This window comes from Erythranthe guttata, chromosome 14 (assembly GCF_056151865.1).
Source record: "Erythranthe guttata isolate IM_541 chromosome 14, IM_541, whole genome shotgun sequence".
NCBI classification, from domain to species: domain Eukaryota; kingdom Viridiplantae; phylum Streptophyta; class Magnoliopsida; order Lamiales; family Phrymaceae; genus Erythranthe; species Erythranthe guttata.
The window spans coordinates 24,175,071-24,187,904 of NC_142546.1; the positions used below are offsets into that span (position 1 = coordinate 24,175,071).

Here is a 12,834-nt window from a genome sequence, read left to right on the forward strand (position 1 = left end):
AGCTTGCAATATAATTTTATTTTATTTGTAAGTTTTATTCAAAAAAATCAAAAAATTTTAAACACTTTTTGAATTCTCGCGAATTAAACGAGCAATTTCGACAATGATTTGAGATACAACGTATTTATAGTTCATTTTTTTAAACGAGCAATTTTTTAACATCGTCAATCCGAATTATACATTTTATGTATAATATCTCCATATACATGTTTGGAGATATGGTTGTATGATGGACAATGTTAGTCTTATGTTTGGTTTTATTTTTTAGAAATAAATTAGTATGTTATGTATCACAATCTTGAACTAAATATATGATAATTAGTCATTGCCTAAATAAAAGAAAAGTATTACACTATAATCATATAATATTTTGTACAAAAATATATTCATTATAAGACAATTAGTTTCAACATGATATAGTTTATGCAAAGCTTATTTTAAAGTACCAATAACACATGTTTCATGACGTGGCTGTGGGAGGGGGGGGGGTGGGTTAGGTGGGGGTGGGTGGGTGAGTAAATTGCAGTGGGAAATTAGGGAGAGATGGTGGGCCGGTGGCGAAGGAGACTCAAGCCCAAGGGGTTGGTGTGGAAGTAAGTAGTTGGGAGGGGTGATTTTGTAATTTCCAAATAGTCAATTATAAATATATAATTGCTAATTTGGTCCATCGCCAACTACTTTTTGTCTATTAAGTTTGATATTTTTAATTTAACTAGTACTTCACCCGTGCGTTGCACGGTTATTTATCATAAAAATAAATATTTGATTTTAAAAAGTTCTCGAAATAGTAAAATCAATGGTTGATGTGCAATTCAAAGTAAAAAAAATTATTCCGTGTAAGTAACGAATTAAGCCAACATAGGTAAAAAAACTAAATACCAAAGGTTTAATTTCCATATACAAAAGGCGAATACATCGTTACCCTTACCGTTACCATTTCCATTACTATTACCATTACGATTATCAACAACAATACCAATATCAATACCAAGACCATTACCATTACCATTACCGGTACTCAATACTAATACAAATACTGAGATCAATACCAATACTAATACCAATCATTACCATTACCACTACCATTACCATTAGCGTTACCATTACCATTATCATTTCTAATACTGATAGTAATATAGTAATACTAACACTAATCTAATAATAATACTATAACTATTAGTAATCCTAATGCTAATCCTAATCATAATGCTACGCTAATACTAATTTCCTTACACTAATGCTAATGTGAACCATAATCCTAATCCTAATACTAATGTTAATCTTAATCCTAATACCAATTCTAATTATAATCATAATTCTAATAATAACACGAATCATAATTCTAATCCTTATAGAAATGCAAATATGCTAATACTAATTTTAATATTATTGCTTATGCTAATTCTAATCCTAATTATAATGGTAGTACTAATAATTAAATTAATATGCTAATGATAACGCTAATGCTAATCACAATACTAAACTAATACTTATACGCCAATGCTAATGCTAATCCTAATATACTAATGCTAACGCCAATCGTAATTCTAATTCTACTACTATTGCTAGTACTAATGTTAATCCTAAACATAATCCTAATATTGATGCTACTAATCATAGTACTAATGCTAATGCTAATCATAATCATAATTCTAATTATAATCCTACACATAATCATAATGTTAAATCCTAATGCTAATGCAAATTCTAATTCTAATCCTAATGGTAATGTTAATTCTAATTCTAATATTAATCATAATCCTAATCCTAATCATAATCCTAATCATAATCTTAATCATAATCATAATCCAAATCCTAGTGGAAATAATCATAATACTAATACTAATACTAATGTTAATATTAATATGTTAATCATAATCCTAACAGAAATGTTGATTTGTTAATGATAATGCTAATCCGAATACTATCTTAATGCTAATCTTAATCCTAATCATAATCCTAATCACAATATTAATACTAATCTTAATCCTAACGTTAATACTAATGCTAATTTTAATCTTCATCATAACGTTAATGCTAATCCCAGTACTAATTATAATCCCAATATGTATCTTAATCATTATCATAATCTTAATATTAATACTAATAATAACCATTATCCTAATCTTAATTCTTAACACGACTATATGCTAGTGGTAATACTAATATGCTAATGTCAATGCTAATACTAATCTTGATATACTAAACTCATATGGTGATGCTAGTGTCAATCTTAATCCTTATTTTACTATAAATCAGAATCCTAATCTTATTCCCAAACACAATCCTAATTATAATCTTAATCTTAATAATGATCAAGTTCCTGATCCTGATCCTAATGTTGGTCCTAATCCTGATCCTAATCAGAATCATAATCATAATCTCAATGGTAATCCTAATCATAATTCTAATATAAATGTAATCCTGATATTAATACTAATTATAATCTTAATGTTAATCCTATTATTTATACTAATCTTAATCCTAATACGAATTCCAATACTAATCTTAATCCTTATCACGATCTAAGTATTATTCCTAATCATAATCGTAATACTAATATTAATGCTAATACATTGATGGTAATTTAATGTTCATCCTTATATGCTAATGTTTATTATAAGTTTATAACTATAATATGCTAATGCTAATACTAATATATCCTTATGACATTGCTAATACAAATCCTAATATGCTAATGTTTATACTAATATGCGAGTGCTAATAGTAAAATGATAATGCTAATACTAATGCTCATCATAAAAGGCTAATGCCAATGCTAATCATAGTCCTAATCACGATCATAATCCTAATATGAATTCTGATCATAATTATAATTGTAATCCTGATCCTAATCATGATATTGATCCTAATTTTAATCATTATCTCGATCATAATCTTGACCGTAATCTTAATGTTGATCTTAATACTAATACAGTAATACTAATACTACTACGAATGTGCTAATTGTAATTTAATGTTAATCCTCATATACTAATGCAATTGTAATAGTAATATAGTAATAGTAATACTAATATGCTAATACCAGTGCTAATACTAATCTCAATATACTAATGTTAATACTAATATGCTAATGGTAATACTAATTGACTAATGTTAATGCTAATGAAGGGTCGTAAAAAATAATTAATTGATTAAATTCGGTTAACAATGATTAATATTGCATTATTGTCTGTAGAAACAATAGTAGTTTTAATATAATAATTGTTTCATTGTTATCCCATATAACTATGCCAATATATATTATTTTAATATAGGCATATATATATGACCCACTAATAGGGGTGAAAAAATAGAAAATATAAAAAATCGCTAATAGGGGGAAAGTCAGATAATAAACTACCTAATTAAGGAAAAACAAAATTACTGAAATTATAAAATGGCCCCAGTTAGAGTTGGTAGTCAAATTGGTGAAATTACAAATTGACCCCAAGTCAGGGTCTCTGGTTTGATTACGCTAAATATGAAGAATTAGCGTGTATGAAAACAAAAACCTTTGATCGCATAAAGAAGATAATATTGGAAATATAGTTGTAAATCTGACGATAATATGTGGTAGTTTTTTTTATACAATTAAAATTTTATTAAATTGCAATAAAGAAATCCTAAGCAGAATTTTAAATAAAAACCTCCTAATTGGGTGAAAAAAGCAAAACTAAATACCCCATGATGGGATGAAAGTGCAATAATAAACTACCTAACTAATGAAAAACAAATGTACGTGAATTAAAAAACGGCCTAGCTAGAGATGCTACTCACACTGTTGAAATGTCAAATTGACCCAAGTTAGGGTGAAAGTGCGATTACGGTAAATATGAAGAATTAGCGTGTATGAAAACAAAACACTTTGATCGCATAAAAAAACAAAAATTGCAATATAAATCTAAATCTGACTATAATATTTGGTATTTTTTGTTTGTAATAAAATTAAAATTTTATTAACTTGCAAAAAGAAATACTAAGCAGACTATTACATAAAAATAAAAACCCCCGAAGAGGTGAAAAATTGAAACTATAAAAACCCCCTAATAGGGGGTAAAGTGAGATAATAAACCACCTAACTAAGGAAAAACAAAATTCTGAAATTTTGAAATGGCCCCAGCTAGAGCTGCTAGTCAAACTGGTGTAATTACAAATTGACCCCAAGTTAGGGTGAAAGTGCGGTTACGCTAAATATAAAGAATTAGCGTGTATGAAAACAAAACACTTTAATCGCATAAACAAATAATATTTGATATATAGTTCAAAATCAGAAGATAATAATTAGGTTCAAAAACCAATTTCAAAGGTCGAAGCAAAATGTTGCAAATCTACATATTGAAAATCGGAATTAATTTTTTTTAACAAACCGTCCATACAATATATGTGGATCATATCCTTGCATTGTATTCAACAACGCAAGGCATTTTTTTTCGTGCCGATGTCACTGTATATGACACATACGTTGCTATCAATGGATATATAAAAGTACAGAGCAAACAAACATAATTAATTTCGTTGTTATTTTGTTTTCCCACAAAATTGTAATCCGAAAACAATGTAAAAAATATTTAAAACATACACATTGTTTCCCAGAAACGAAGAAGGCGATTCCATGCAATTTCAATATCCTAACTATTCATGTCTCCTTGCAATACTCCATCTGGCATTCCTCCATAAATTTCGGCACATAAATCTTTCCGCTAACTACATGATTCGAACATCTGGTGAAAAATAAAACTCAAAATATTTTGCAGAATTCTCAAATGTAAAAGAAATTTGTAAAATTTAAACATAAAACCATAGAAAAATCAAAATATTTTTAGGGTATAGACAATAATATATAAAAAATACGAAAATAAATAAATAAATGAACCTTGTTTATTTTCGTGTGCTTCTTAATATTTGGATGGAGAATATGAATGAGTAAGAACGGATTTGGAGTAAGGTATTTATACTTGTTTTTTTATGTAACAAAAGGTAAATAATATATATCTTTAAGGAAATACACCTTTAATGTACTAAATTGATACAATTATTGCGAAAATCCGGATAAGATTAGAGCTAATTGAGACAATTATTGATTATTTGCCCCAATTCCAAAATCATTAATCACATCCATTATTGATTTTCCATCTTTATAGCCATTCCAATTCAATATTTTATTAATGTATTTTCCATAATATTGAATTGATGTTTTTTATATGTTGATGCACGGGAATGAATTAGCACACTGGATATTGTTAATCCGGCTCATATTAAAATAGTTTTCCATAATCATTATCTTTCCTTTTCATATTTAAAAGAAAAATATTGGTTAACTATAAGGAATATATTATTACTAAACACATGTTATATTTACAAAAATTCCATAATTAAAATAATGTGATTATTTGATCACCATAAACTCATTACCACAATCCGTTTTTTTCATATTGAATGAAATGAAAAAAAATTAATAAAGAAATCATTTTTTTTGAAATAAGTTAAATAATAAATAAGACAAAATGTAATAAGGACTAAGTAAGGAAAGAAGTCCACAAATAGAAGAGATGAAAAGATTTGGGATTAAAATTAAAGATGTCAAAACTTCAATTGTGTATTCTCCCTTTATATATTATATAGATGGAAGGAACAAAAGAGTCATATCGCCGCATTTCCAATGATGATGCACGAAATTGACCCTTGTGTCTATTTTATGTCCAAGGCATCTTTTGGTTTATTCTATTGGGATGAAAATATAATAAATAATAATTTTGATTATACGATTTCTATTACCAAACGTTGGGTTTGTTTGACTCAATTTATGTTGACCGTTGACAACTCATATTTGAATTGCTTCCATATGAATGATTACATTAAAATCGCCCAAAGATTACACATGCAAGGAGAAGAAAGTAATTTCACTGAAAAATAAAATAAAATTGGACGTTTATGTCATTTCATAATTATAGGAAGGATTAGGGCTGAAAAAGTAATTACCCGCTATTGATTTATCGCAATGTATCCGTATCGAAAATTATTGGGAAAAAAATACCGGAACATCGGTTACTACTACATTTGGTATGGTATTGATATTGTAAGACTATTACACGATACGGTAACACGATATTGTTTCAATACGGCAATAGTATTGCCGTACGGCCATAAATATCGGGTATGCACGAGCCTACCCTACGTCCCTACCATATTGGGCTGGATTGATAACTTATCAATCATTTGCATGATTGGGCCATGGGCCACTCTACTAATCTATACTGGGTCCAAAACCAGTAAACCACTCAAGTCTCAACGGAATATGAATGGATTATTTCGCAAATTATCATTTTTCTACGAAATCAAAGTGGGCTTTAATTGACTTGATGCTAATGTAACAAGCCTCCATTGGAAAATAAATAGGAATTGCTTAATTTCAAATTACAATTGAACCTTCATAAATTGGTATTAAATAAACTAATACGATTAAATAATATAATATTTCTCTAAACTAATAAAATTTCATTAATCCCAACTATAGTAATTTACGGATATTTAATTGAGAGTATATTGCAGTTCGTTGCATAATATTAACTAAATTAATAGTGAATAATATTTTCATAAACTTTTATTTTCTTATGTTTGGAAATAAAAAATATTTAATTTTTTTTGAGAAACATAATAATGATAAAGAAGACAAAAATTTATGCAATTTTCTTATATTTAATTTCCGGACAAACGAATGAATGAATGAGTTAACTATTACAATATTTCCCTCTATAATAATAATATTCTAAACTCTATGTATAACAAAAATCAAACTAAAGTGGAACATTTGGAAGTGGAAGGATCGTAAATCGCCGGAAGCAAGTATTTCCGGCCGTTAGCACCGTGCGCATTATAGCTAGCACCGGTGGTGGGGTCCACCAATAAGTCTCCGGCGTAACCCGGATATGCTCCTTTAGCGTAGACTCCGGGGCAGGCGGATGCAGCTTCGAGTGGGGCCTCGGATGTGCCTTGATAAAACCCGTTTCCAAACGGGTTGGTAACCGTACCCGCTAAAAGCCCGCTCAAACTCATGACCATGCCGTCTAGGCCCACATCGTTGTTGGGGGCAATAAGGGCTGGGCTTTGTGGGCCGTAAATGGGCTGATGGAACGGCCACGCGCAGTACCCTGGGCACTGAGTCTCCGAGTTGCCAACCCAGATGTAGGCAAATTTGTTATTCTTACCCTTCACAGGGGTACTTTTGGAACCGTGTGTCCCACACCTGTTGAAGCAGAATCCGTCGACGGCGACGTCTGACGCCGTTAGGACGACGTTGATTGCGTTCTTGTGGTCGCCGTTAGATGCCAACTGGACGATTTTCTTCTCGGAGAGGGATTTTCCGAGGGAGTACTTCTCGTCGATGATCTGTCTGCCCAGGTAGAGCGAGAGTGAGGTTTTGGAGTTGGCGAGGTGGTAATATTTCTCGGTTGCCTTCCACCACGTGGCGACGGATGGTTGGCTGAGAGCAGGCTTCGCCGTCGGCGATGCTGCTGAGAGGGAGGTGATGAAATCGGCGACGATAGTCCTCTGTGAGGGTTTGAATTTTCCGTACCAGATGAGATTGACGGCGATTCTACCGTTTAGAAGAGCGCCGTTATGGTAACGGAGAAGCTGGGTTTGTGGTTCTTCGATCAAAGCATTGAGCTTCCTCGAAGCAAAAGAAACATTGAACAGAGAAATTAAGGCCAAAATTTGAACCATAATCACGAAATAGTAGTGAGAAGCCATTGATGGAAAATGGAAGAGCTAGGTTTTTTTACAGTATGTATATTAAGCTGAGAGTGAGTGAGGAATTGGATGATGATAGTTGAATGGAGAAGAAGGGTATTTATATACGGAGGTGGCTGATATTAGTATGGGCGTTGGTGCGCACGCGCAGATAAAAACAAAAAACTCAACGCGCTATTTTTTTTGAATTTTGCTATTTTTTCAGAGAGAGGAGAGAGAAGCATATTTACAGCTTGCTTTACAGGAATAGTTTGGCACTTTCTGTGCAAGTCCCTAAATTGTGTCTACCTATTATTATATTATTATTATTCGATTTTTTTTCGGGAGTGCTAAGTATTAGCAATTAGCCTCATAGATTAATTAGGTAATTAAAACCCAATCCTTTGAGCAAAGAGATGCACGATTTATTTATTTTTAATTGAAAAATCATGAAGTTGTCTTCTTTCTTAGATAACCTGCAGACAAAACAAAATTTAAATTGCATAATTGTGATTAGGTCTAAGCTAATTATTGTAGTAATATATTAAAGAGTTAATTAAGTAGTGCTCATTCAGAATTGCTGTGTTTGGATGTTAGCTATGAAGGAAACAAGACAGCTTATTAATTATTTATTATATATGCAGCAGAATTAAAAAAAAAAAAAAAAAAAAAAAACAGCCAACGCAAACAATGGATCATGCATAAACAAATCTATACCAAAACTAATTATTATTATTACTAATAATATAAACAATGTATATATTATTGGAGTCAAAGTTTGTAGTATGCATGAATGGTGATTAAGTAGGATAAGTATTGCCCTAGCACACTCTCCCATGCATCAGCATCCAATGAACATAATTATTTGATTTATGTTTCTTATCTTAATTAATTTGATTAATTTTAATTATGAAAGTAATTTTATATTGAATTAATTGAAAATAATGATGGATTAGTGGGAAAGTAGTGTTGGCGGATAATGAAACAAGCCAACCTAATAGCCTTCACATACGCGTCTGGTCATCTCACACACTCTACTGGCAAACTTTAATTATTAATTTAATAATATTAATATTGAAATGTACAGATGTCACATTTCAAATAAATGAATTCAGGCCATCTGATTGATGCCCAATTAAATTTTGTACTGTTCGTCAAACTTTTTAATCAAATGTAATTAACCACAATCTCGACATGTCATTATCGTAAACCAAATAGTAATGGTCTAAATATTAGGTTGTAAAAAGTTAATTAATTAATGAATTAATTAGACTCGTCTAAATGGAGATATAATTTTAATTTATTTTTTTTAAATTTGAAAATTGAAAATGAAAGATGAAATAGAGGCGGACAATAAATAGGCGTAAAAAGGTGTGTGTTTAACTAGTGTAGGGTGGTGATATGGTGTGACACTTTAATTTGTGTATGATGGATGATCACACATATCAACAATGCCAACTGTGCACAGCTCTACCCCAACTTAACTGCCCCACTTCCTCCAGCCTGTCCTACCTAAAACCCTATCTCTCTCTCTCCTCCCTTTCTCTCTCTCTCTCTAGGAAATACACTAATTGAAAAGATGCCCAAATCTTGCTGTAACTAAGCTGTAATGCTTTTATTTCAGCTTCTTTCTCTCTCTAGAGAATAACCGCGTTTGGATTTTGACTAAAAGGGTGCTTCTTCGTAGCTCACTCACTTGATAATTCATTTATATAAATACCCTTCTTCTCTCTTCTTATTTCACCATCCAATTTCTCACTCACTCTCACTTAATAGTCCATACAGTACTTACAAACCAAGCTCTTCAATTTTCCAACAATGGCAGCTTCTCACTACTATTTCGTGATTATGGTTCAAATTTTGGCCTTCATTTCTCTATTCAATGTTTGTTTTGCTTCGAGGAAGCTCAATGCTTTGGTCGAAGAACCACAAACCCAGCTCCTCCGCTACCATAACGGCGCTCTTCTCAACGGTAAAATCGCCGTCAATCTCATCTGGTACGGCAAATTCAAAACCTCACAGAGGACCATCGTCGCCGATTTCATCACCTCCCTCTCAGCAGCATCGCCGCCGGCGAAGCCTGCTCTCAGCCAACCATCCGTCGCCACGTGGTGGAAAGCCACCGAGAAATACTACCACCTCGCCAACTCCAAAACCCCACTCTCGCTCTACCTGGGCAGACAGATCATCGACGACAAGTACTCCCTCGGAAAATCCCTCTCCGAGAAGAAAATCGTCCAGTTGGCATCTAACGGCGACCACAAGAACGCAATCAACGTCGTACTAACGGCGTCTGACGTCGCCGTCGATGGATTCTGCTTCAACAGATGCGGAACCCACGGTTCCAAAAGTACCCCTGTGAAGGGCAAGAATGACAAATTCGCCTACATCTGGGTTGGTAACTCGGAGACTCAGTGCCCTGGTTACTGCGCGTGGCCATTCCATCAGCCCATTTACGGCCCACAAAGCCCACCCCTTATTGCCCCCAACAACGATGTGGGCCTAGACGGTATGGTCATGAGTTTGAGCGGCCTTTTAGCGGGTACGGTTACCAACCCGTTTGGAAACGGGTTTTATCAAGGCACATCTGAGGCCCCACTCGAAGCTGCATCCGCCTGCCCCGGAGTCTACGCTAAAGGGGCATATCCGGGCTACGCCGGTGACTTGTTGGTGGACCCCACCACCGGTGCTAGCTACAATGCCCGCGGCGCTAATGGCCGGAAATACTTGCTTCCGGCAATTTACGATCCTTCCACTTCCAAATGTTCCACTTTACTTTAATTTTTGTTATACATAGAGACAATCAGAATATTATTATAGAGGGAAATAGTGCAATAGTGAAATCATTCGTTCATTCATTCATTTTATCTATTATTATTAATATTGTGAAATATAAGAAAATTATTTAACTGAATTGCTAATTGTAGCGGGACTTTTACTTAAATTGGCTTATTTGCAGCGGTACTTTCATTACAACTTTTTTCAACTTTCTAAAAACCTCGAAATGCTCTCAACTAAAAAAAGTCGAAAAAAAAAGAATTTCGTGTTTGTTTGATAAATCGACTTACCGACGACAACAAATAACATAATGGCCGATTCAGTTGACTTCTACGAGATAAAATCGAAGAAATTAGTGAAATTTCTATTTTTTTAAGGTATTTTCGTGTTGTGCAGCACGAGAACCCAATTTTTTTGGGTTTCCCGTGCTACACAGAACGGGAAATTCAAAAAAAAAAAAAAAAAAAAAAAAAAAAAACCTAAGAACAATCGTGCTGTGGGGAACGGGAACACCAAGTTCCCGTGCCCTAGAGGACGGGAACCATGAAAAAAATTCGAAAAAAAAAAAAAAAACTTTGAAGCTCTCGTTCTCTGGAGCACGGAAACTCGAAGAAAATTCAAGTTCCCGTGCTCTGCAGAACGGAGGATTCAAGCCGTTTGAATCTCCCGTTCTGCAGAGCACGAAAACTTGAATTTTCTTCGAGTTTCCGTACTCCAGAAAACGGGAGCTTCAAAAATTATTAATTTTGTTTTCGAATTTTGCTAGATCTAATCCTAACATGTGTTTTTATCGAAATTGGAAATAAAACTTATTAAAAGTAGTAGGATATTGAAAATTTACCGGAATCGAGCCTCGTTTGCTACGGTTTCAAAGTCGAAAAAATTTACGAAATTCAAATTTCTAGAGAGAGTTTGGGAATAGGAGAGAGAAATTCAAAAAAAAAATTAAATGAAAAAGGTACCGCTGCAAATAAGCCAATTTCAGTAAAAGTCCCGCTGCAAATAGTAACACCCATTTAAGCTCGCGTGCTAATTTACTATTAGAGCATCTCCAAGGTTACAAGCTAAAAAATGTAATGCTATATCTATTATACCTCATGAATATTGTATAGCAAGCTACTTTTCACCTTATCACTCCAACCATATCATCTATTTTATACCATTCTATTATAATTTATTACTTTTTCATTATTTATTTGATACTTTAAACATACCCATTTCTAACAAACCTATTATTTTAATATTTTTATCATTTAGATTTCGTGAATAGTAAATGGTATATATAGCATTTGTAGATGAGCTTTTAGCTTGTGAGCTAAAATATACCTCTCCCTTTGGAGTGAGTTTTTTCTTCCTCAAAAGCTATATTTGCTAAATTATTGCTTTTACCATCTCAAATTGTCTATGGTTGGAGATGCCCTTAGTATCGTATATTTATTTGGTCTCAAAAAACTCGATGCTAATTGGGCCTAAGAGGGGTCTTCATTCATGAGCCCATTAGGCTTAATTCTCCGAACAACAACTTAAAAATGAGAAGTAAACCCATCTATCGCATGTGGCCTTTCGTGATTCAAAAGACTGCTTGAAAATTATGAACTGCATACTATCGATTGTTAGGTTTTTCCATATTCAAATAGAGAAATATATTATCATGAGTTTAAACTTCATAATCATGACTAACTTGAGCCGGAATGCTCGTATTATGGCTAAACTGGACTCGGTTATCTAGATTGTAGTGTGGGCCTCTAAGGACTTGTCGATATTGGGCCGTTGGACTTCGATCCATTAACGATATTGATCATGTGGTCAACGGTGTATTGCATTGAAGAAACTAATGTAGTGAATTATTTGGCATATACTATATAATTAGAAATTGGATTATTCTACTCATAGGCCTTACATTGTAGTCACAAACGTATCGTTTAAATGCACATTTGTAATTAGGATTTTGGATCCATTGGGCCAAGAGTTTATTTGCATATTGTCCATACGGAGTTGACCATAACCAAAACAATTTTGAGAGTTGACCACATGAATAAATCAAGAAGCCCAACTTATTCAACTCGAGTGAAGATTAAAAATTTTAGTATTATTAATTTATTATATTACACACGTTTTGCATTCTTAATATTTTATACATTTTATTGATTTTTTTTTTTTTATCGTGCCCATATTTATGACACTATTACAAAGAAGGCAACAATCTACATTTAAGTGGACAACACGATGATTACTTGAAGAATATATCCATTTATGTCTAATTAACTTACTGGAAACCATACATATACAAATATATATATATATATATATATATATATATATATA

At 32.7% G+C, this 12,834-nt stretch overlaps 2 protein-coding genes across 2 annotated transcripts; one reads left to right on the top strand and one right to left on the bottom strand.

The window, feature by feature from the left end:
* Positions 1 to 6,679: 6,679 nt before the first annotated feature.
* Positions 6,680 to 7,920, bottom strand: LOC105958778 (protein PHOSPHATE-INDUCED 1-like). Its single transcript, XM_088813775.1, has one exon. The coding sequence runs from the start codon at positions 7,750 to 7,752 to the stop codon at positions 6,793 to 6,795; it is 960 nt and encodes a 319-aa protein (XP_088669901.1). The 5' UTR covers positions 7,753 to 7,920; the 3' UTR covers positions 6,680 to 6,792.
* A 1,145-nt stretch (positions 7,921 to 9,065) lies between these two features.
* On the top strand, positions 9,066 to 10,652 carry LOC105958918 (protein PHOSPHATE-INDUCED 1). The gene has a single exon (XM_012982919.2). The coding sequence runs from the start codon at positions 9,550 to 9,552 to the stop codon at positions 10,510 to 10,512; it is 963 nt and encodes a 320-aa protein (XP_012838373.2). The 5' UTR covers positions 9,066 to 9,549; the 3' UTR covers positions 10,513 to 10,652.
* The last annotated feature ends 2,182 nt before the right edge of the window (positions 10,653 to 12,834 follow it).

What these genes read in the sequence shown, in the direction of transcription:
- LOC105958778 (XM_088813775.1), bottom strand. Translation starts at nt 7,752, where the DNA reads ATGGCTTCTCACTACTATTTCGTGATTATGGTTCAAATTTTGGCCTTA.
- LOC105958918 (XM_012982919.2), top strand. Translation starts at nt 9,550, where the DNA reads ATGGCAGCTTCTCACTACTATTTCGTGATTATGGTTCAAATTTTGGCC.